This window comes from Tasmannia lanceolata, unplaced genomic scaffold, assembly GCF_043159265.1.
Source record: "Tasmannia lanceolata isolate RefF3 unplaced genomic scaffold, GAP_Taslan_0.1 ptg000023l, whole genome shotgun sequence".
Classification (NCBI taxonomy): Eukaryota; Viridiplantae; Streptophyta; class Magnoliopsida; order Canellales; family Winteraceae; genus Tasmannia; species Tasmannia lanceolata.
In genome coordinates, this window is record NW_027518700.1 from 2,225,603 (window position 1) to 2,251,064 (window position 25,462).

At 39.3% G+C, this 25,462-nt stretch overlaps 1 protein-coding gene, 1 long non-coding RNA gene and 1 pseudogene across 2 annotated transcripts; 1 reads left to right on the forward strand and 2 right to left on the reverse strand.

Moving 5' to 3' along the window:
- Nucleotides 1-3,359: 3,359 nt before the first annotated feature.
- LOC143856788 (agglutinin-like) lies at nucleotides 3,360-9,381 on the reverse strand. The gene is made up of 6 exons (XM_077367068.1): nucleotides 9,224-9,381; nucleotides 6,338-6,444; nucleotides 6,054-6,251; nucleotides 4,903-5,229; nucleotides 3,898-4,119; nucleotides 3,360-3,756 (listed from the first exon to the last, which is right to left on the reverse strand). Exons 2-6 carry the CDS (start codon nucleotides 6,338-6,340, stop codon nucleotides 3,478-3,480), a joined length of 1,029 nt encoding a protein of 342 aa, XP_077223183.1. The 5' UTR covers nucleotides 6,341-6,444; nucleotides 9,224-9,381; the 3' UTR covers nucleotides 3,360-3,477.
- Nucleotides 9,382-13,899: 4,518 nt separating this feature from the next.
- On the forward strand, nucleotides 13,900-16,454 carry LOC143856380 (uncharacterized). The gene is made up of 3 exons (XR_013238180.1): nucleotides 13,900-15,378; nucleotides 15,612-15,682; nucleotides 15,883-16,454. It is a non-coding gene; the product is annotated as an uncharacterized LOC143856380 (long non-coding RNA).
- Nucleotides 16,455-21,713: 5,259 nt separating this feature from the next.
- Nucleotides 21,714-22,386, reverse strand: LOC143856631 (uncharacterized; annotated as a pseudogene).
- Nucleotides 22,387-25,462: the final 3,076 nt, after the last annotated feature.

Here is a 25,462-nt window from a genome sequence, read left to right on the forward strand (position 1 = left end):
TTATTGCAAAGGACGGACGTAATGGTGAAGTTATCAACTACTGATCTAAGCCAAGATAATTTCAACTCTTTTGATATCTGAGGAATGCTAAAGTGAAGAGCACTCTTTGCAAAAAATTGGCCACAAGGGTGTCTCATTGGATAACCCACACGGCGAAAGCTAAACTGTTGGCAGAATGTTAAATGATCTCTTTAAAAAAAAGGTCAAATCAACGGTCATGTCTATCCCGTTTTTATTTTCCAAACGGAATCCCGTTTTCAAAGTGTTTTTCATTTTATAAAATCCTTCCCACAGCAACGAAAGGCTACAATGCACAACTATAATGAATGCAACATATCCATCAATACATGTCCACATGTATATACAAGGTTTTAAGTTTGGATCGAAATTTCGGATTTCGGTCGAGACCGAAACCGAAACATTCTGAAACTGAAATGGCCGAAATTTTAGCCCAAAAAACCGACATTTCATGCTTTCTACCAAATTTCAGAATTTCGGCGGAAAATTCGGTATCGGTTAAGACTGAAATTAATGCTGAAACCAAAATTTAAAACCTTGTGTGTGTATATATTTTTTGAATTGCAGCACTTGTCACTAGAAAGAAGTGTGGCCAAAGTTGTCCGGAGATGATAGGCTCTCATTGGGAAATTAGGCTCACCCTTCAATCTGAAGCCACTCACAGCCAACCAACACTAATAAGTAAAGACATTACCAGTAGTCACTAACTAAACTTTTATAGCTATCAATTATATACTTTTTGTTTCCTGCTCTCTTTGGGGCATTCCATATTTTAAAATCATCATTAGCATGTGAATGGAAGGACTATTGATCAGAATGTGCAAGTTATGCTGTCTTGTAGCCTCATGATTTATTTGTGCTTCTTTTCCTTTCTTTTTATGAAATTGTTAATAAGGATATATTAAAGATCATCTATTATAATTTATGAGAAGTTTCACTTGATGAGAATATAAATGATGGTTGTAACAATTTAGCTTTGTATATAGTGTACTAACTGGACTTAAGCTGTCCCGGGGTCTTTCTAGAACTCACGAATGAAATATTTGCCTCAGCTACTTCCTCCTAGAGTTTGTACTTTTACATATGGAGATGAGAAGATACGGAATGTGTGCCATAGTTTTGAGCAATTACAGATTTCGGGTACCTTTAAAAACAAGAATTAAGCACAGGTGGTTCTTCAAAAAGGGGTGGGAAAAAGACCCCAATACCCTTCTGACAGAGTCCTTGTATGTTGCCCTTCCCAATGGATGAGAATGTCAATCATTGTTATCAAAAAGCGTTGAAGTTGCCTACTTTTCAGGGAGTGCATGCGTATCATTTGGATAATAAAGGCTAATGTCTCTTTTGGCTTAGAACGGTGACGTTATTGAACATTTTATTAATTTTCATGTCTCTTTTGGCTTAGAACGGCGCCGGAATATCAAGTACGCCTCCGAATTCAACAAACATCCATCATTCAAAGATATAAAGTATGACGTCGGATTTTAGAGTACGCCGCTGGAATATCGAGTACGCCGCCGAAATATCGAATATGCCGTCGGATTCTAGAGTATGCCGCCGGATTCTATAGAACGCCGCGGGAATATCAAGGGGTATGCCAGCGGAAATAAGGTGTACGCCGCTGGATTTTAGAGTACGCCGCCAGAATATCGAGTACACTGCCGGATTTTCTGAGTTCAAATATGTACTCTTCCAAACACATCGAGTACACCGTCGGATTCTAGAGTACGCTGCCAGATTCTAGAGAACGCCGCTGGAATATCAAGGGGTACGCCAATGGAAATAGGGTGTAAGTGGGAATAGAGTGTACGCCGGCGGAATCTCATACATAGAGGCGGTATTATTAGAAGACAACCACCGTTCCATATTGATGTCCATGTGTCGTAGATCCGTCCATCTATGCATATTGGCGACGGCCAAGATTTAAAAGAACCCAAGGGACTCTGGGTTCATAGAAAGATTTCAAATCCAAACCAAACCGGCTGTGTATAGAGGCGCCAGCGTTCCAAAAAGTTTTTCAACATGTGTCAAGCATTCATCCGTCTCTAGTTATTTCCAACGGCCAAGATAGAAATGAGCCCAAGGTTCTGTCCGTTAAAATACACATTCAGACGAACGAAAAGAAGCCTTGTGAAGCGCGCCATTTAATGGGCAGTAATGAAAAATGAGATTTTTGTTGATGTCAGAAGGGTCTCAGGGTCTTTTTCCCCCCTAATTTTGAAGAATCACCTGTGTTTGATGCTTGTTTAAAAAGGTACTCGAAATCTATAATTCCTCGAAACTTGTGCCCGTACTTTTCTATGCAGATATCTTTATTGTGGAAACAGAACAACATTCTGCCGGAGAAGTACCGGAAAAGAATACCTACTGCATTTGTGTTAGGATTAGGAAAACAATTATTAGTTAATGCTATTAGTGAGTTCCATATTTCATCTGCTTCAAACAATTATTAGTTTGCAAATAGGCATTTTTAGGCCCATCACGCGTAGGATCCTTACAGTTTTGGACTGGGAGGATCACCCTAAACAGGTGATTCCGTTAAAGCATGTAGGCAAGAACTGTCGATTGTTTAAAGCCCCCATCCTCGACCCAATGTTGATAGCTGTGATTGATTCTAACTCATAGTTAGGAAAACATATGAAGCCAAATAAAACAGCAATCCAAAAATAATATGAATTTCTAATCTGCATTAACGAAGCGTGATATATAAACTTGTCTATTTTCTAATCACCAATCCAAAAATATGGTGCCTTTTTTCTCTCTCAATAAAATTTATGTTACCTTCTCAAAAAAAAAAAAAAAGTGCCAACGATTTTGCTGATTGTCTTGCCAGATTTGGAGCTTCTAGAGCTACCTTGTAATCATCTTTTATTTAATAAATGTCATCTTTCTTCAAAATAAAAATAAAAATCTAGAGTTATTCACCATCCCTTTCTTTCTTTCTTTGCTCACTAATTCAAAAACTCGATAACAAACTCAACTAAAACCTTGATGTAGTTTGGGAAATGATACAAGTATCCCTTTTTTAGGGCACTGATGTTCTTCTCCCCCCCCCCCCCGGCTGGCTAACGTTAAACGTTAGGATATGTCACTTTCCCACCATTTGACCGGTCTCTCTCTCCACACACACAACTGGGACAGTGGTGGGCCCAATTTGATCCTATTCAAATTTACTTGAGTAAGTATTTGTCTTTTCACCTGTAAGGATATCCAGGTCATTTTTAAGAGTAAAATAAAACTATCATGGATAGTTTGCAAAATTCACAAGTGATGACTACATTTGTAAATTGTAAAACTAGAAGAATGATCCTATTAAAAGGCTATAGTCACATTGATCCTATTCAATAACATGCGATTTACGAACACAACATATCATATTTTTCATCCAAAATGCTCATAAACAAAAACCCAAACTAAATGAGCATCACAAATCAACCACAAGGTTGGGAAAATGTAATTTTATAATGCCAAGAAACTTAGAAAAGAAAGGTTTAATTGTAGTCCATATGGACTCCAATGGCGTCCAGATACTTGCCACTCCTTCCATGAAGTCCTTCTACCTTGCCTTTTGCGGTTTTTGAAATGAAAAAAAATCCCAATTTCATCTCCAAGAGGTCCATATTTCCCTTTGTTTGTATAGAACGTTAAAGATGTTATTGCTAGGAATGGAGAATCATGTACCGGGCCATAAAACCCTGTGATGTACATCAAGTACTCCTCGGGGAAGTTCAACTGAATCTGTAAAATGGGAAATTGCAATCTCAAAACCAAATCAAAGAAGCGTAAGACCTTGACATTTGAATCATCAATGTAAGAGAAACATGAAATGGACCAGCCCACTAGAATGTAATTTAAACAAAGAGCTTTGCATTGTCTTACTCTATGTGTTAGCTCCCCTTCTGAGCCTCCATGAGTTGGGGAGAGAACAGATTGCCCGTTGTGATCATACTCTATCTGTATAGAGTGTAGCACAGATTCGTCTCTCCATACAAAAATCTGCTTGATACCGGAAAAAACTCCATCATCCCAAGAGCAGCCTCCCTCTCCTCCCCAAGGGCCTACTTCGCGTGGGCCCTCTTCATTTATGGCGAAATCAATCACCTGTGAGAAAGAATAAATTACACATACAAACGCAGAGCCTTTCTTTTTATTTTTCATTAAAACCAACAAACATCAAATGGAAACGGAATCAAAAGTTTCCAAAGCCGACCTTTTAAACTCCCTCCTTAACTAGCGTAAATATAGGCCTCAGCATTAGTCAACCGCCTTACTTACGTGATGCGGCTCAGAATGCAGTCAAAGCAAACTCTGGTTGACTCGACACGACGGGGTCGATCGAGTACTCATGCACCTGAGTACTCAGTTGACAAGATCATAACTTGGGAGCGTAAAAGGAGTTTTGATTGAGTTTGTAGGACAAAAAACATGACACTGGAGAGTTAAAGTAGTTCTGATCGACTTTGTAAGGCGAAAAGCATATACTCTAGAGAATTAAAGGAGTTTTGAATGACTTTGTAGGGCAAAACATGGACTTGGACAAGAACACGACTAAGGTAAAAGGGAGTCAAATCTGCTGGGAGTCAACGATGATGAGCTCCACTTGTTTGTCGTGTAGTATTTAAAGGGATGTCATAGGATATTACGGTTCTCAAAAAGCTCTTAAAGCCCTTTAAATACTACACGACAAACAAGTGAGCGCATGTTTATCAAAACATTGGAGTGCTGAAATCATTTCCCTATAAATATACTACAACGAAAAGCTCAATCTTCTAGAATCAAATGACTCTTATTGGGATGTTTAGTGATAATATGATATCCACACTCCTATTGAAGATTAGTTCTTTGATTAGTTGGTCAAAAAACAAGAAAAGAAGAATGATGTACCTTATTATCATCTGAATTTTCTCCAGTAGCTGGACAGTCCCTCACTTTGACAGAAGGTAAATGACTTCGAAGAAAGGAGTTCCTTGACTTAGCGTAAACCCCAATGGAATTGAGAAATTTTCCAGCTCGTCCATGAAAACCAGTGATAACTCCATTCTTCATTGGAAATGAAAAATGTGTTCCAGATTGGGAACCATAGGGTCCATACTTACACAGATTTGTTTGGAACGTGAGTGACCTTACTAACGTCTCCCATCTCCCCCAAAGAAAAGTTCCATAATGCCCCGAAATTTCCACTAGATATTCATCAGGATAATCAAGAACGATCTACATGCAATACGCCAAGATCAAGCGAGGAAATCTCAAACAATTAAAGCATAGAACACAATAGAATCATGTGGATGTCAAATGACCAATTACTCCAAAAGCTGTAAGAGTTGTGTGTTATTTAATCATTTAAACTTCAGCACTCCCCAGCACTCCCCTTTGTTGTGGCCCTTCTACACGTGGTACATGTGGCCCCTCTTTTTTGGCTGGTGAGAATTGAGCAATATCAAGGTGTTTTGAACGTAGGGCAATTGCTCTAATACCATGACAATTTCATATCATGGTATGAGAGTCCTTGATATAAAAAATCCACATATAGGGCCAACCCAAGAGCATGTGTCACGCGTATGGCTAACCCAAACAGAAAAAAAAAGAGGCCACACATGAGAGGGAGTGTTGATTCGAGTTTTTATATGACAAAAGGCCTTAAAGTCCGTTATTTTTCAAAAAGTACGTTACAGGCCACACTACAGGATGATCCAAAATTTCCATAACATGGGACACAACCTAAATAGGTTGTGCCCAAAAAATCATTTCCATAGGTAGATCCTAACCGTCTGATCTATAGAGGGTTATTTTTGGGGCACAACCTATTTAGGTGGTGTCCCATCTTATGGACGGTTTGGATCATTCTGTAGTGTGGGCCGTACCGTACTTTTTTGAAAAACAATGGACTATAAGGCCTTTCATCATATAAAAACTACAATCATTTATACTTGAACAGTGGATGTGTTTAGAAACCTTCCTGAATAGAAGCTTTTGTTAAAAAAAAGATGGTACATGATGTTATCTACGGTTTTAGATGTGGTGAGGTTTGTGCAAACCTTAGTTGAATGTCCTCCATCTCCCCCAAACTTCTGAGACCATGTTGATCCTTCCCCATCATCTTTGAATGAAATGGAGTCTATTACATCTCCATGGGTGATGATAATATGCTTTATTTTTCCCTCAACCTCATGATTCCAAGATTCTCCACCTTCTCCCCCCCATGGTCCCAGGGATATAGATTCCTCGTGGCTCCCCTGCAATGCAGGGATTACTGAGAAGCATTAAAATGTGCCATATGATTTATGGGTCCTACTGATGTGAGAGAAAGAGAGAGAGATACCATCTTCACTAGTAAGAAGTAGCTAGTTGAAAGCTGTCTAAACGTGCTGGAAAGTTGATCCCCACAAAATATCAGCAGAAACCAAACGATGCAACTTAAGGATAGTCCTGAAGAGAGAAACCGATCCCCACATAAAGAAATGCATTAGAATGCTTGACCAAACTCTAGTAAAAGTGTAGAAAATTTGGCGACTTAAAAACTCCTTTATGAACTTTGCCCCCAACTAGGAACCTTAAAGACCCATCATAATAACATGCACTAATGAGGACGTAAGGCCAAGAAGAATCTTGAAGAGTTTTGAAGCTGTAACGTCACTTCGAGAAGAATGCAAACCTCATTTCTGGCCGAATTAAAACATTGGGAATGATAAACAGAGGGCTTGCAAAAATCAGATGAAATGGCACCCCCATTTATTGCTCACTTCTACATTTTTGGCTTAGGTTATAAACAGGGCCACAACTTAGGTCGGGTAAAACCGGCAACGACCAGACCCGAAAATAGGGTTGTCAACGGATCCACCTATGTTGCAGTCACGATCCATACAAAATCCTTATCGATCGGATCGGATTCGGATTGTTCTTTGGATCCTACTTTCCACGTCACGATCACGATCCATTTTAATTCAAACCTTCTATCAGAGTGTCCTATTATGTCCCACTAAGCTAAGTATACAATTAATTTTTTTTAAAAGAGTTAGAATGACAGTCCACTCTTAGTGTCTCTATATGCATTTTCTTCAAATAAATTAAAATTTTATTTATGTTTAATCTGTGAGTAAAATAATGCTTGTAAACAATAAAATTAATCTAAATTACATGCATGAATATACTGTATAACTATTATCAAAGAATATTATGTATAATAATAACATTCAGTAATAACAAAATGATGAACTAATAGTATATTCATGACAGCATGTATGTTCAATAGACTAGCATAATGAAAGCATAATGGTGGTGGTGCGATTTTGAGGTGATTATGGAGCGGCGGCCGGGACTTAGAAGAGGTGGTGGAAGTGGCGTATGGGGGGAGATGGTTGAAGGGATCGGTGGTCGGAGGAGGAGCTCATAATTTCTTTATCTCCTCTCCTCTCTCTTCTTGAAATCCCACAACAAAAGAAAAAGAAAACCCTAAAACACTAGAGGCGAGAAGTCGCTTTTGAGTCATGAAAACGCACTCCACTTCACTAATTAGAGGTTTTGACGAAAACACCCTTCAAAGAATTATAAATATTATAAAAATTTGGAGAGTATTTTTGTAAAACAGTTCGGATCGTGACTATCCAATGGATATCTGTTGCAAGCCCATATCTAATCCAAAACTTTTCAGATCCCACATTTGATGATCCAAAATAGGCCCATGGATCCTATTGATATGTTTAGATTTTGTTCATTAACATTCGGATTCGGAGGATTCATGGGACCGTCTGGATCCATTTACACCCCTACCCGAAAATAACATGGGTTAGGTTTAGAAATCATGGGTCTTGGGTAGGGTCGGGTTTTGAATTGTAAAACCCGATTCAATCTTGGTACGGCCGGGTTTAACGAAAAAATAAAACCCAAAACCCAACCAGACTCATATGGGTTCACTCTGACTTTCTTAAATATCTCTTGAATAACTTAGAAAATTATTTTCCAAGGAATTTGCTAGCGTCCACAAAATGCATTTCGCAGATGGTCTGTCGCCCGTCAGAGCATAGGCTCACTTTTCAGGATATTTTGTCATCATTTTGGTGCTCTGACATGTGAGAGATCATATGCGAATGCCTTTTGCGATGGACTAGCAAATCACATTTTCCAATATATTGATACAATTGTTTTCACTGAGGTGATCATGTATGTTATGTGAAAATAAGTGTCCTTAAATTTATACACTTGATAACATAAATTTAGAGTTTTTTGGTGTGAAGATTTGTTTTTTCTTTTTTCCTACAATCTTTAAAATTAGTCACTATCCTACGCTAAAAAATGAAAACCCTACCAACCCGAACTAACCCGAGAAACTATCTAGGGTATGGTCGGGTTTACAAATCTCGGGTTTTCCTGTAAAAAATTAGACCAGACCTGAGATAATTCTCGTGTACGGTAGGGTTTTGGAAATCCCAAACAGCCCGGCCCGAGTTGCACCCCTAGTCATAAATGCACTTCGATGATGGGGCGCCCTTTCATATTATTTTTGCAAGGGAGCCCTTCACTCTATCATTCCTCTTAAAAATAGTTAGTCCCACAAAAATTATTTTGGGAGAAATACGTATAAGTTACGTATAAGTGATTCAGGGACATCAAAATACGAGAATTGCCAGGGGGGGGGGGGACATACTTTTGAAAAATTGGTAGAAAGGGACGAAATGGGGGTTATCAAGTCTCTAAAAGGGGGTTATCTGTAAATGGGGTTATCAAACTCTCGAATGGGGGTTATCAACCCTCCTTAACAATTTTTCAAAAGTGTGTACCCCGTTGGCAATTCTTGTATTTTGAAGTCCCCCGTTGGCAATTTTTCATTTTTTTTCGAAGAGAGAAAAGCGAATTCAAAGCTTTGACTGTTCCCTACTCATACGATGGAGATTTAATATGCTGTGTGCGTGTGAAGTTTAGTATTTTTCAAAGGGGCCACTTCATAGGATGATCCAGACTGTTCATTTGTTGGTCCACAATGTCAATAGGTGTTAGAACTCGGGTGCAACTCGGATCGGGTTGGGTCAGGTTGGCCTCAACCCCAGACCCCAACCTGAAAGGCCATTACTTAGCCTGAACCAACCCAAGTTTAAACCCGAAGGGAGCCAACCCGACCCAACACCCATGACTTTTTTCTCAACCCGAACCCGACCCGAGTTGAATACAAAAAAGGAAAATCAACAGAAAAACAGAGAAAAAAGAAAGGAACCTGTCAGCTTCTTATACTAGTTAATAATAGACAGGGGTTACTCCCACGTCTCGCCGTGAAAGCCTGCCTCGACCGGTGGAAATTATTTGCAGCTGATCCAGAGGAGATACTGAGGAGAAGCAAGAGTGGCAGTTTCGTAGAGAACAAGGAAATAAATGAGATAGATGAAACCAAATTAAGGCTGTGTTGGGTTGGGGTCGTACTAAAAGGAAAGGTTTTCGATAAAGTAAAAGATACTTTAATGGAAAAGAGAGGAAAAGACCAGTAACTTCTTCAAGAAGAAAAGGAAATTAAATGCAAAAGAGATACTTTAACAAAGTGCAAAGCAAAAGGAGAGGAAGATACATAGCTATACCAATAGCTTCTTCGTGAAGGAGACTGAACGAATGCCATCTTAAACAAATGAAAAGAGAGGGGAAGACGATTCAAACATATGAAAAGACTCATAGCTTCTAAAATAAAATGAAAGAGAGGGGAAGACGATTCAAACATATGAAAAGACTCATAGCTTCTAAAATAAAATGAAAGAGAGGGGAAGACGATTCAAACATAAAATGAGGCATACGCTTAATTAAAGAGTTTGAATTGGTTGTTCTCAAAACATAGGGATTAAGTGTTTTACATGGCTTTTGAGTCTTTTTTTGGGTGCTGATATCCCCCCCTGACGGCTGGCTAACGTATTCCCACAATTTGACCGCTCTCTCTCTCTCTCTCTCTCTCTCTCTCTCTCTCTCGACACACACACAACAGGAACAGTTGGTGGGCCCAACAGAAACCATTGGTGGAATGGTGGGCCCATCCTTGAACAACGTAGGCCCAGCCCATACCACACCATTGGATAATCCAAACCGTCCATTTGATGGGCCATAAACGTAAATAGGTTGCGTCCCAAAATATTTTTCCATAGGCGGATCCTAGCCCTCCGATCTAAATAGAAACTACATCATATGCAACCTCTATAGATTGTAGGGTTGTGATCATCCTATGGAAATGATTTTTGGGGCAGAACCTATTTACATTGTGGCCCATCAAATGGACGGCTCGGATCATCCTATGGTCTGGACGGTACACTTCATTTTCAAAAATATGGGTGGAGCCTAAATTGGTACGAACCACACCATAGGATGATCCAAACCATGGACGGCTTGGATCCTCCTATGTTGTGGACGGTATGCTTCAATTTGAAAAATATTGGTGGGGCCTACGATTGGGTCTTAATGTTACTGTACGACCAACTCCATAGGATTATCCAAACCATGGACGGCTTGGAGCGTCCTATGTTGTGGACGGTCCTTAATGTTACTTTACGACCAACTCCATAGAATGATCCAAACCATTCAGTTGATGGGCCACAATGTAAATAGGTTGTGCCCCAAAAATCATTTCCATACGAAGATCACAACCCTACAATCTATAGAGGTTGCATAAGATGTAGTTTCTATTTAGATCGGAGGGCTAGGATCAGCCTATGGAAATCTTATTTTGGGATGCAACCTATTTACGTTTATGGCCCATCAAATGGACGGTTTGGATTATCCTACGGTGGTATGGGCGGGGCCTACGTTGTTTAAAGATGGGCCCACCATTCCACCAACGGTTTCTGTTGGGCCTACCAACTGTTCCTTGTGTGTGTGTGTGGAGAGAGAGAGAGAGAGAGAGAGAGAGAGAGAGAGAGAGAGAGAGGTCAAATGGTGGGAAACTGACATATCCTAACGTTTAACATTAGCCAGCCGTCAAGTAGGGGGGAGGGGGAGAATATCAGCGCCCCTTTTTTTATCTCAAATAATGTGTAGATTTACATTTTTCAATCCACCTTAACTAGTGCCCCATTTTAGAAATCCTCTTTGAGCGAAGTAATTCACCTATTTTGGTGTAATATATTAATTCCTAGTACCTAGACGATCGGTGCCATGAATCAAGATTTACATTAACAATCAACGTTGCACCCACAGGTATTTTAGAGTATGCAATTGGAATTTTTATGATTATGGGGCAAGTGTTAAGAGTGGGCCAAAAGTAGACCTGGCAAACGGGTGGGCCAGCCTGGTTTCACCCGACCCATAGTGTCCGGGTAATACGGGCGGGGTTAAAAATGACCCGGAATTTTACGGGTCACTAATGGTGGACCCGGACCCCACCCGCACGGGCCAGGTGAACCCGCGTGTCACCCGTTTTTTGTTTTTTTTTAGAATATTTGTTGTTTTATTTTTTAACAGTTAAAATGGGTGTGCGAATACCAATTCCACAAAAAGTGCCATGTGTCACATTTATATTGGTACCTTATATACCTTCTTATATTCTTCTCCTTCCTACCCTGTAAAAAAGTGAAACGTGTCAATTACCTTATACTGAGAAACTCTATTTGACGTTTGGGAATGGTAAAAGGCGCTTGGGGAAGGTTAAAGGTCCTCTGCCACATACAATAATATAGGTGGTTTATTGGCCAATGGGAAGAGATTTTCAATATAACTTTTGGGGAAGGTAAAAGACGTTTGAAAATGTTTGGGATTGCTCAAAACAGCTGGCGCCAATATCTATAACTTTAAAACCCGGAAGGGTGTGGCTCTTTGGCGTAAAGTCATCGGTTTGCTTCCCAGTGACGAGCGTTCGAATCCCCCCTTGCTTACCCGATGTGCGTGGTTTCCGGGTGATTGCGCGCATCCGTAGGGAAATAGTCCTATCTCCGAAGGGGGTGGGGACACCCTTCGTTACCATATATATATATATATAGAAAACGGTTCCTACACATATGTGTAGAGAGTTCTCTACACACTAGCTTAAAATACAGTGGGGGCCCACGTTGTTTGGGTGATCCAAGCCATCCATTTTAAAGGCCCTCACATAGATAGGGTGTCTACAAAAAATCAGATCCATAGGATCATCCCAACCCTACGATTTGTGGAGGTAAAATGGATGTCTTTAAACCTTCACAAATTAGTCTATTTTTTGCCTCCACAGTTTGAATGGTTAGGATGATCCTATGGATCTTATTTTTGGTAGACACCCTATCTATGTGAGGGCCTTAAAAATGAATGGTTTGGATCACCCAAATAATGTGGCCCCCACTGTATTTTAAGCTAGTGTGTAGATAACTTATCTACACATATGTGTAGGAACCGTTTTCTCATATATATATATATATAAGAAACAATTTCCACTTTTATACGGGCGCCCACGGGTCCACCCGGCCCGGCCCAGTTTTGACCTGCCGGGTGGACCCGTGGGTCACTATTTATTGATTCAGACCCGGGATTTACAGGCGGGCCAGGTGGACCCACGGGTCCAGCTCACTTTTTGCCGGGTCTAGCCAAAAGCGGAATATATTTGTTATTTTATCGAAAGGATTTTCATTTATTGGAGACGGAATTAATTTCTGTCACTAAAAATCTTTTGGTTGGGGCGGATTTATGGGCACGGACTCTAAATTGTGACTTCAAAAGGTTAAGCTGTTATAGTTGTTGTTATTTAATCATTTATACTTGAACATAAATCTGTTGCTAGAATGGGTTTTTCTTGTAACGATACAATCAAGGATGCCCTGAAATGACATGAAAGCTATAATTACCCTTTAAACATGTCTAAATTCGTGATATAGGGCCATATGCCTTGCATTTACACTTGGACATCTCAACATGGGTGGGCTTACTCATCTTCTTACTCATCCACAAGACCATGGATTATGTTGCTCCCTTTATTATAAGTGAAGAAGCTTGTCATAAAGCCTAACATTGCAGTACCGTTGTTTGAAATCCATAATTCAATGGATGAGTGTGCAAAATACAAGTCAAAACATCATTGGTGGGTACCCTAGATTGCACCAATGGGAGTGGTGGACTTCAATTTTCAGATGGGACTTTTCCATGATCATATATAGTACTGAGCTATAGCCACCTACTTTGCCATTGGCAATTAGAATTGACTTTATTTAAGGGGGCATTTGAAATGGGTGATGTTGGCATGGAATAATGAGTGAATTCTTCACATTAGGGTTTTCAAACCAAAGGTTAGGAGTGTCATTAGTAACAAAAACCAAAGATTTCTCAAAGGCACCCTTTTTTGCTTCATTTTCCAAAGGGAGCAAAGTGATTTAATTTGTGCATCTTTCTGGGTTTCTCAAATAGATAAAAGTTGATCAACTTGCATAACCAATGTTCTTGTCGGAAAGTTCAAGACCAAGATGAAGATCAACACAGACACAACGGTCACTTCAGATGATGAGAATATATTCCTTAACATGCACAAGAGGATTGAAAGTTGGCAATGAGAAGGTCAAAGAATAATCGATAATGATGCAAATTGACATGAAGCTAATCTAATCTATGTAGTCAGCCAAATCGGATCAGACCCATATCAATGGCTATAAATAGAGGATTGATAGAGGGATAATTTTCATATCAGAGAGAGCAGGATGTGGTGATGAGAAGAGAGGTTTTCCATGAAGATAAAGAGCCTTTCTTGGTAAGCCAAGGATGACTTGCCTATATCCTCGAATGCGTTCATGGATTTGAAATCTCCATGCTTGAAATGTTTATTTGGTTTATAGGCAGGCTATCCTGGCTGATCTGACTGTTTCTTTCTTCATGCTAGACCTACTTTTCTTCCTAGAAGAGCTACTCTACTCTTACAATGTACAAGATTAAAGAATTGATTGTTCTTATCGGCACCCCCAGGTTTTGATAATGGGACGAACCCACCTTTTTTTACACTTTTTAATTGGCTACGGATGGAAGGCCTTATCTTCTTCTTCAAGTGGGAGATTGGGTCATGTTGCTTATGCACTTTTTTGGAACCTTATTCCATGTCATGAATCTGATACTTTATTTTTCCCACATTCTCTTGAAAAGAAGATTTATATAAAGAGATCGTTTCATCTCTGTGGCAACTAAGGCGCTCTTTGTTTTGGATTTTGATAATTGATGACTGAAAATCAATTTTCAAAATCCAAGACGAACGTGACCTAAGTTTACCACCAAGAATCAGCCCTTTCATTTTTTATTTTTTTTTCGAAAATGACACAGATTAGTCTCGCTAAAAAATATGTTTTTTTTAATCTCGGCCTGAATTTTCTCTTTACTCGGCAACAGACATAAAAAGATGTCGGAAAGAGATATGTTATAGCATGGAAAGTGAAGTAGTGTGGCTCCTAGATCGTCACCTCCTGACCATGAGTGGCTAAAGTTGAATTTTGATAGCTCAAGCTTGGGAAATGCGGGGCCTTCGAGTATAGGTGGAGTTCTTAGAGATGAGAATACAAACTCGATCGAAGCAGAAGTGAGGGCTATCCTCCGAGGCATAAGATTGACATCGGCTAGAGATATGGATAACCTCATAGTGGAAGGGGACTCTTTAAATGTCATAAGATGGCTACAAGGCCAATCACCTCACCCTTGGGACATCTTCAGAGTTCTTTGATGAGATCTTGAATACGATTGAGGGTCACATGGTTCATTTAGCAAATGAAGAGGCGGATCGGCCCGCTCATGCTGGAATGGGTAGAGCGGGGTTAGAGTGTTTTGATTATCTTTCCCATACATGTGCTAGTTCAATGGTCCAATATGGCTCATGAGGATGCTACATGGGAAGTCTGGCAACGACTCAAGGAACGCTTCCCACACTTTGAACCTTGAGGACAAGGTTCTTTCCAAGGGGACTGGAATATTGTGTGCATTTCTCAACTACCTTTTCTTTTTCTAGCCTTTTCCAATTATCTTTTCTTTTTCCGGATTTATCTTGTGGAGAATCTCAAATGCATAGGACTCTAGGAGTATGTTTAGGAGTTGTTTAGTCTATGTGACTTTGTAGGGATCAGTATCGATCCAAGTACTTTGTATTTAATAAGGGATTAGACTCTTGGAATGGAAATGAATAATCAGTTTTAACAAATCCACTTGCAGTGGTAGAGGGGTTTCCCCCCGGACATGGGAAGTTATTCTTTTTCCTTGGTTGTACTGTGTTCTTCTCCCAAGCAACTAGATCACCCTCTACCTTACTCTTTCTCATCTGCTTTTGACTCTCTTGTTTTTTACTGAGAAGAAGATATCCCAGAGATTGAGAAGAAGAAGAAGAAGGCCGTTTTTCTTTTGACTCTCTCGTTTAGGGTTTGTGCAAGATTCCTTTTCCTTGTAAGGGAACGATCTGCTCCAGCCCTAGATCGAGTGAGTAGTTCCTTGTTTGATTTCTCGTTTCTGCTTTTAATTTTCCCTCTTTTTTCTAAACTAGTTATGAGAAAAATGATCTGTTTCTGATGTGAGTTCCATGAAACCTAACATTAGGATGTGGAGTTTTTTTTTTTTTTTTTTAATATTTGTTATGATGTGGAGTTGTTAGATATTTATACAGCTAGTGGTCAAAGTACTTTATTTGAAGTGGAAATTTCATCTCCATACAGCTTGTGTAATTGCTGCCGTGGAAATGGCGAATTTTCTGTGAAGTGATGATCCCTTACATCTGAAGTTTAAGGTATTTTTTAAACATACTGGCTCGCTTTATGTGTATTATACTTGATTTTTCTTATATCCTATCAAAAGTTCCTTCTCATAATATTTTGATGTAGTTTAAGTGTTGATTTTGAGCATCAATCCAAACTAATGCATGCCATGGCATTTAGGGTTTGCAAACTTATCTTATATGTTCTCTTCTTGACTTCTTGTTTGATGCAGGTTAGAGTGGTATGTGAGAAGGCCAAGGAGATATTGATGGAAGAAAGCATTTAGGGTCTGCAAACTTATCTTACATGCTCTCATCTCTCTCATCTAAAATGATTTGTCTTGTTTATTTTCACATAAATTTCTGTCTATTTCTCTTTTTGTTCTTTTTTCTTACAACATGGACGCTAATGTTATGTATGAGTTGGCTATTGCATGATAGAGATAAGATTTCAAAATCTTTTAGTACTAAATGAGTTGGGTTACGACAGTTCAGTGATCACCTTACTTGATCCAAAGAGTCACATAAGGCACTTATGTATGTAAATCTAATTACAAAGACCTAAGATTTCACTTGTGTGCAATGATCCCATAACAGATATGGGTTTATAATCCTCTGTTTTATGGGTTCATTTGGGTTCTTTGTTTGGGGCATGATGATTCAATGTCTTCCCATTCGGCATCCATCATCCTCTTCGGCTTCACATCATTTTCCCTCAATGCCTTAGCCAATCCCTATTGAACTAGGATGTCCTTCACCTTCATTTGCCATAGGCTGAAACTGCCCTTCTTGTGAAACTACCAGTTACTCCAAAAGCTTAAGCTAACGGAGATGGCGTTATTATATACTTTACCACTCCCCCTCACGTGTGGCTCCTCTTTTTGGGCACACTCTATCTATGTGAGGCCTATCAAATGAATGCTTTGGATCATCCAAACAATGTGGGCCAATTTTGTTTCTGGCCGACGGAGTAGATAAGTTATCTACTTGATCGTGTAGATACACCTTTTCTCCAAATGTATGGATTGCTTGATTTGTGCGATTCTCAGCTCATAGTCTATCCATGATGAAGCCATCATTCATGAATGGTTTGGATCACGTCCATGTAAGCCACATCTAGTCTTCTGTTAGGAGAAAGAATATGAAATTGGGAAAACATTGCCTTTGGAGGAAAATATGTGGGCCCCATTATTTTCCATCAATGAAATTTTTCGAGTGGCAAAAGCAAAAATACCTCAAATAGGTAATCATGAGATTTTATTCGTTGTGTGTATGTGAAGACGTGAAGTCCAGTATTTTTCAAAGAGTAATGTGGGGCCCACTTCATAAGATGATCCAAACCGTTCATTTGTAGTGCCACATAGTAAATGGGTTCCACCCCGTAAATCATCTCCATAGGATGATCCTAACCCTCCGACTTATAGAGATTTCTATCACGGGGCAATCCCGCTTCTATTACGGGCCCATTTACCTTGTGGCCCAACAAATGAACGGTTTGGATCAACTGATGAAGTAGGTCCCACCTAGCAAAATATGAAGGGTAAAATGGCTGCCCCAACATGCTATAAGGACCATTCCCCCCCACCACACACACAGGCGCACACAAGCAAAGCCCGGGAGCAAATTCCTGGCTCCGCCCTCAATATATTGAGCCCTTAAATATCATGATAGAATGCTTATCATATCATGATAATTTAAAGGGAAATGATATCTGCGCCAAGGTATTTCGATAAACAAGCGCTCCACTTGTTTGTCGTGTAGTATTTAAAGGGATTTTAGAGGATATTTTGGTTCTCAAAAAGCTCTTTAAACCCTTTCAATACTACACGACAAACAAGTGGAGCACATGTTTATCGAAACACTTGGCGCAGATATCATTTCCCTAATTTAAAATATCTACGTGCATAATCTGTCAATGAGAATCCTAGATATGATCTTATAACAAAAGTTGCACCAGCTAGTGGGCCTTAGATCAGTGAACAAAGAAGGATTACTAATTGGGAATCAAAACCAGATTAGTAGAAGATATCGACCGATATATGTGATACCAGTATATATAGATAAGTGCCTATATTTCCCCATAATTGAATCAGTGACAACCTTAGAGGGTGGTATAATGTAAGTACTCAACAAAATAACTAAAATAGCCATATTTAAGGTGAAGTTTTCAAAGGAAAATCATGCTGTCTTATCTAACAAAAGACATGAGAATAGAAAAAAAAAAGGCAATACTATTCTTGCTTACAAAGAGAGAAAAGACTCCACAGAAGTTGAGGTTCGTGCACTTCACCAAGGATTGATAATTTTCATCGGTATTTGAAGTGAAAGTCACTACTCTAACAGTCTTATTGGTTAAAGGGATCAGTGACGTTCATGGAGATTCGCTAATCTTATCAATGAAATAAAAGATATGTGTTTGTGTTTTTTTTTTTTTAATGGTAATTTATATATTGAAATGCCAACGATCGGGTGTGCCTAGGTTGGGTCTGGAATGGTTCGACTATCAACCAAATCGTTCCTAGAAATGCCAACGATTTGGTTGATCGTTCCTTTGGCTTAACGATCAACCAAAGCGGTGGAAGATTCTCCTTTTGCTAATCTTTTCCAAAGAATGGCTGACTTTCCATCGACTTTCATTCGACTTTTCTGAATGGTTATAAGAGAGGGCAAAAGAAAAGGGGTGAAATTGGTAGGAAAGGAGGGGTGGAAATATTATATCCTCCACTCTGTGGGTGTATCCAAACAAACGATGAAGCAGACAAGAATCTTCCATGGGAAAATTTTTTAGAGGGAAATGATATGATTCTGGTTAATTTAGAGTTATTTCATCATAATTAAAGGTCCATCAACATAAAAATTGAATAGGTTTGGTTCAAGAAGGTCGTTTCACCCCGTCGCGACTAAGTGCGTCACCCCAAATCAGCCCATTCACTTCTCTACTAATGGCTGAGATTAGTCTAACTGAAAAACCACTTTTTTAATCTTAGCCATTCACAGGAAACTGAATGGGCTGATTTTGGGCGATGCAATTAGTCACAACAGAGGAGCAATCTCGACTCTTGGTTCAAGTCATCTTTTTCCATGTTTAAAAAAAGTAGAAATTTTTACAAATATTTTTCCTTTCCAAACTTTTATAGAAAATCCTTACAATCCAAACATGGCCCGAGGGTTCATTACATTACTGCCATCTTGACTGAAGAAGCTTGTTATCCTGTCTGTAAGGCATTGCTGTTTTTTGAAGTTAAAAGCCCATAATTGCAATCAATGATTTCTGCAATAACACAAGTCAAATATTATTATAAAGAATAGGATCAATTACTATTGCATGCCGGAGAGTTGAAAAAATGACGAGAAAATGTTGAGTTTTGAAAAAACACTAACAAATGCTACTTTATTAAAAAAGAACTTTTTAGGACGAAAATGCCCCTAACCTTACTTTATCTTTCTCTTCTTTGTTTTTACACTTTATCTTTCCGGCGATAGAAGCCTTCTTCTCCGGCGATAAAAGCCTTCTTCTCCGGCGAAACAGCTTCATTTCTCCGGCATATGCTCATTTGTCTTGAGAGGTTAGAAGGAGTTCTCTAGAGACGCCCCTTTCTCATTTTCTTTTTCTTCCTCCAAATATCCAAAATCTCATTATCGTTGTAAGTATTTCCCCTTTTTTAGTGGTTGTAGCCAAAATCAGTTGCCCAAAGAGCTTTCACTAGGCAAAAGGGCAGTGGAAGCCAAAATGGTACTCGAAGCAAAATGTAAGTTTGGCAAAAATGATAGTCGAAGCCCAAAAAATGCTAGTTGAAGCCAAAAAAAAGTTACTCCAAGCCAAAAATGATAGTCGAATGCAAAAAATGATAGTCGAAGCAAAAAAAAAAAAAAATGATAGTCGAAGTCAACAAATATTTCTCGAAGCTAAAATATATTAGTTAAAGACGAAAAAAGTTCCAAATGTTACTGGAATTTAAAAGTTTTAGTCGCAGCCAAAAACATGTTAGTCGAAGCAAAAAAACCAGTTATTCGAAGCCTAAAAAACTTTAGTCGAAGCGAAAAACACAACGGCGAATGTTACAGGAAACACATTTTTCACTTCGACCAAGTAATTTTTGGCTTCGACCAAGTAAATTTTGGCTTCGAATATCCTGTTTTGGCTTCGAGTACCTGTTTTTGCGTTGAGAAGAAGAAGGGGAGATCTCTGAAAATAACAAATCATTTGATGTTCATTGGATAGCACGAAAATGATGAACATATGACTTTGCCATAGCATCTCTTTTACAAGTTTAGAAGTTAAGAGAGGTAGTGGAGTTTTCCATTAGCCACAGTAACACAACAAAAAATTATTAAATGGGGTTTCTCAACATGTCCATAATCCAATTTCTCCTTCTCATCTTCCCATTCTATTTTATTCCTCTGCTCACATGACGATATAAACACTGATAGATCGGTGCTCTTGGCTTTCAAGAAAGGCATAGTTGTTGATCCTCAGAATCCCTCAGGACAAAGGAGCATATACTGCCAGAGAAATAAGATTTTTCGCCGGAGAAGAAGGCTTCTATCGCCGGAAAATCTCGTCGTTTCACACAAAATGCGTCGGAGTAAAACCTAGAAATAAAAGAGTGTAAAACCTACAAGTAAAAGAGTAAAATGGTAAAACCAAGAGAGAAGAGAAAGATTAAAGTAAGTTGAGGGGTATTTTTGTCCCTAGCAACATTTCTTTTAATAAAGTAGCATTTGTTAGTGTTTTTTCAAAACTCAACATTTTCTCGTCATTTTTTCAACTCTCCAGCATGCAACAGTAATTGATCCTAAAGAATAATACCTTCTTCAGAGCAAAAGGGGATTGATTGACCTTTTAATGGATGGGGAATGTCAAATGGGTGAAGTTGGACATGGAATAATGACTCCATAAAAGTAGAAGAAAAAGGAAAGGAAAGAACATAATTTCCTCACATTTGGATTTTCCCACCAAAGTCTTGAGGCCATCTTTAGGTGAAAACTTCTCAAAAGAGATTTTGAGCATCTTCATGGTCAAGACCTCTTCCTCCAGTGAAAGGTCATCTGACTGATTGCAGTCCAACTTGCCAAACTATTATGCTACTTAAAATACCACAGCTCTGCAAAATCGTCGAACCATATCCAAATGATTGCGAGCCTGATGAACATCAATGGAGAGATTGGTTCCAACTTGTCACAGGAATATATTCCTTATGGGCACAAGAAAGATTGAAAGCTGGAGAGATGAGAGTGTCTGAGAATAAATTGCAATAGAACTAGTTTATGAGATGAGCCCATAATAGAAGAAAGAAAGATTATACGGTGAACAGAATCTGATCACTAGTTGGCCTTGAGTGTTATAAATAGAGGAACAAACAATGGAATTGAAGTATAGGAGAATGCAGTGAGGGGAAGAAAGGTCTTACATGAGGATAAAAAGTCTTCTTGCCAAGCCAAGAATGACTTGCCCATATTCATCAAAGTGATTATAGGCAGGTCGTCTTGGCTGGAATGACTGCTTCTTGTCTTTCATGCCAGACCTAATTTTCTTCCTAGATGACCTCAATGTTGAGATATGCTGCACAGTGATACAATCTATAGCGGAGACAATGGGTTGAGTTAAGCCCTCTGGATGGAAAGCAATCAAAGATCAAAGGCTACATCTTCTCCAAACAAGTCATTATGCATGGGATGCACACAAGGTAAGATGATGAATCTAACAAGAGACAAAGGCACACTATATTAGAGTGCAACCTCATTATAACGAAATGAGGCACATTTATTATTGCATAATGAGTCACACCTGTATGCAAGTGCACATGCATCTCCAAAAACAAATGTACAAGTGGGAGCCACTTGATTTATAATCTAAACCATCTGCCCGTTGGGCTTACAGATAAACATAGTTCCCGAATGTAGAAATAAAAGTTTTATCATTGAATAATTTGCTTTTCTGAATCATAATATGCACTGAACAAAATCATAAAGGAAACAAACAGAAACAAAAACACTGAAAGAGCATACCACAATTTCTGAATTGTGGATCAGTACTTGTTTTTTGGACTCGGAATCGCCCAAATTAACCTGGACCCAGTTTAGGAATGTCATAGTGCTCACTGAGATTCGCCAAATACTGGTTGAAAATCCTGAATTCTATCTCAGTGTGATTTGTTTGAGATTTTCGCCAATCTTCGAACATCAAGCCTCTCCCTCTGTCGATATATCGCTTCTCAGCTGGTGTGAGATTAGTATCTCAAGTGAGTGAGTGTCCTTCACCTTCTAATTTGTTTACTTCGCTCATTTCTTCAGCAGGATCGGTTGTTAATCCTTCACCTCTACCTACAAACGATGCATTAAAATAAAATTAGTACATTAACCCAAAAATATATCAAGAACATTAATTATGTCTGCGAAGGCTAGTTATACTGTAAAAATATGTTGTAATTATTAAAAGAAGTAATGAAGGCAAATTGAAGTTTTTAGAGCATTTCTGTAGTAGTCCTACAATTGTAGCATTGCGTTGTTTTGGGAAAAAACAGAGCACAAACGATTGCATTCACAGAAAGAAGAAAACTAGAGTATTTCTAGATTGATCGAGAAGTGTAACCTTTGAAAGTTCATTTTCTTCAATTTCAGACATTTGCTCATACTGATGCTTGTGCTTCTTGTTCTTCTTCACCCCACACCTTGACATCCAAGGCTTTTCCTTTCAACTTCAGCTTCCCTTTGACCACATTTTCATATGCCGACATTCCCCTGCTAAAATCAGGAAGTTAATACAGAAATGAAAATATTTGGGGGAATACAAAGAAAGATCTCTAAGGGCATGGTTATCTTACATCGGAAGATGGTCAAGCGAGGAAATTGTCCAGTGACTCCAGTTCTTGTTCAGTGGTTGAACACATATACAGAAGATGCCACATGGGAATACTGGCGTGACATGCAACAACAATTTCCAAATTTTAGATCTTGAAGACAAGATTGTTTTGAAGGAGAAGGGAAATGATACGAACATGGCCGTTCGTAATATTTGTGGTGGCTGTTGGTAGTGTTTGTAGTAGTTATCGTATTCTATATTCAATAGGAGATGGAGATTTGCTGGGACTCTTAGAATAGTAAAGTATTCTTTAGTTAGGAAGGATAATTGGGTAGGATACTTATTCAGTAAGAAAGTGGCTGTGTTGGATCTTTGGGTAAAAAACAAGTTGTATGAAGGAAATTTGTCTCTTTCCCTTTTCTCTATTGTTCTTGAGGCTATAGATGTGGGATTATATGAGTCTCTCTTCGAGGCATTGTATTATTTGGTATTGGTAGCAACTATGTCGCGTGTTCGAGTCACTGAAGTGGCAACCTGTTGAGAGGGGTACTTGGAAAGGGCTATTTGGTAAAAAAAAAAAAAGGTATAGTGAAAGCTACCAGAGTGGGCTGCCGTGGAAGGGGCAACCTTTGGAAAGGGCTCCCTGGATAAAAGGCCAGAGTGAGTTGCCGAGAACCTTCAGTGGATGTAGAGGCATGGTGGAAAGTTACGATCCTGAGTAGGAGCCTACCTAGGTATGGGCACTTTTTCAAGACGCGGATGCAGGTCAAAACAAGGCCAAATCAGATCCTAGTTGACTTGGCACATTGCGATCGAGTACTTGGTTGACGCGGCTAAGTACTCGGTTAACACGGTCATAAACTCAGGAGAGTCAAAGGAGTTTTGATTAACTTTATATGGCAAAACCCGTGCATCGGTTCGGCTAGGTACTCGATAAAAAGAAATATGACCAACAATGGTTCCAATGTATATACAAAGGATTTCTATTTTGACACTTCTTACCAAAACGCCAACTCGGACAAAGATGCAATGTAAAATGGAGTCGACTCGAGGGAGTTTTGATGTGGGAAGGTTTAAAGGGCCTCACCTAATGTGTTCCATTAGCTTTGAAACTTTTGGCTTAGGCACCTAACAAACCTGGGTTAGGGTCCTGAGTGGGTCCCACCTAGGTATGGGACTATGTGGGACCCAGCCTGGTATGGGACAGGTTGGCGTATTGGTAAGGTACCTAACAACCTGACAACCTGAAACCCAAATGGCCAATAGTCCAATACCACTCCTTCCTAAAAAAAAAGAAAAATGTCCTAACCATAACCCTATTGCAACAGATCAATACAAACCCTAGTCCAAATCAGACAATACTACTCCTTCAAACTAAAAAAGTCCTAACCTTAACCCTACGCTAACCATGATGTGATGGGATTTCTGGCAAAAGGTCACTTGACATTGACTATTTTAGGGAAGATTCTCAAAGGGGTTTCCTCCGGGAGAGAGAGAGAGAGAGAGAGAGAGAGAGAGAGTTAAACGAGAGAGAAGAATAAAACATGAAAAAGATATATATGGTCTGTTGGGGGTTGAGCCAGAAGGAAGACGGACCAAGCTTGGGCGTCGACTCGTCGAGTGAGCGAGAGGATGGAGCGAGTTGAGCGTGAGAGAGAGAGGATACAGACCCACTCACCCACTAATGGAACGAAAGGAAAATTGTACAATGAGATGGTCTATATATAGGAAGTGTGATGGTATTCAATTTGAGAGCCATTAGGATTCCTTGAGTTCCTTGAGCCTACCAATAGAAATAGTTTACATTAAACGCCCATAAATTGTGGATAGGGCCCAGGTTAGTAGGGGACAACTAGGGTTGGTCTCAACCCGAAAACGACGGCTTCAACCCAATTTTAATTTCGGGTTGGGTTAGGGTTAAGGCGTTCGGCAACCTGATCCCAACGGAACCTGACCTTTGTCCTCTAATTTTCTTTGGCCCTAAGTCAACCTGGCCCGATTTGGAGAAAACAGGTTAGACGAGTTGGGTTAAGGTTGAAAATTTTAGAGGCAGGTTGGGTTAGGGTTGACCATCCACTGCCCATGGCTTGGGTTAGGTCAGTTTAGGGTTGAGGGAATGCTATCTTGAGTTGGGCTCATGGTTTTAAATTTCAACCGAAATCCGAAGTTTTGAACCAAGTTGAGGGAATGCTATCTTGAGTTGGGCTCATGGTTTTTTATATTTCGGATTTCGGTGAGGACCGAAACGAAAAGGTATTGAAACCGAAATTCTTGAAATTTACCAAATTTCGGGGATTTCGTCGAAATTTATAATAAAATAATAATTTTTTATTCCGTTAAAAAATTTCGTAGGGATCGAAATTTTGTCCCAAAAATTTGGAATTTCATCGAAATGTATAATAAAATAATAACCAGGTTTCAGATAAGTCCAAAATTTTAGCCGAAACCGAAATTTAAAACCATGGTTGGGCTTGGGTTGCCGGCAACCCGATCCCACCCGACCGAGTTGCACCCCCGGAGGTTAGGCTCATGTATGATTACCATGAGAAATTAGGTGTTGGTGATAAAGGAGAGAAGCCGACTTTAACTAGTCTATGTATGACACATGTAGACAAGATGATTTCAAGATAAACTTATGAAAGTAGTTAAAAAACCAATTACTTCAAAGGCTTAATGTGAAACAACCAATTACCACATGAGCTTAAGGAGTAATTTGTTGTTATATTAGAGCTATTGGCTGATTGCAGGTCTTGAGTTTGAAACCCAACAACTCCTTTCGGCCAACCCAAAAGGGGTCACATGTGCCACATGTAAGGCCAACTTATAAAAGAGGGGCCACATGTGAGGAAAAAGTGTTAAAGTATAAATGATTAAATAACACCAACTCAAGGAAAAAGTGTTAAAGTATAAATGATTAAATAACACCAACTCTGCCTCAGGCCCTGGTCGTTTTATATATTGAGAACCGATCGAGTCCAAAATTGATTAGTAGACTCAAAATCACATTTAGC

Bases quoted from the DNA above. Each gene is read 5' to 3' on its own strand.
- LOC143856788 (XM_077367068.1), bottom strand. The intron at 4,120-4,902 runs GTACATCATTCT...TCTTTCTCACAG, and splicing joins AAAATTCAGATGATAATAAG to GTGATTGATTTCGCCATAAA. The intron at 3,757-3,897 runs GTAAGACAATGC...CCCATTTTACAG, and splicing joins AAGGGGAGCTAACACATAGA to ATTCAGTTGAACTTCCCCGA.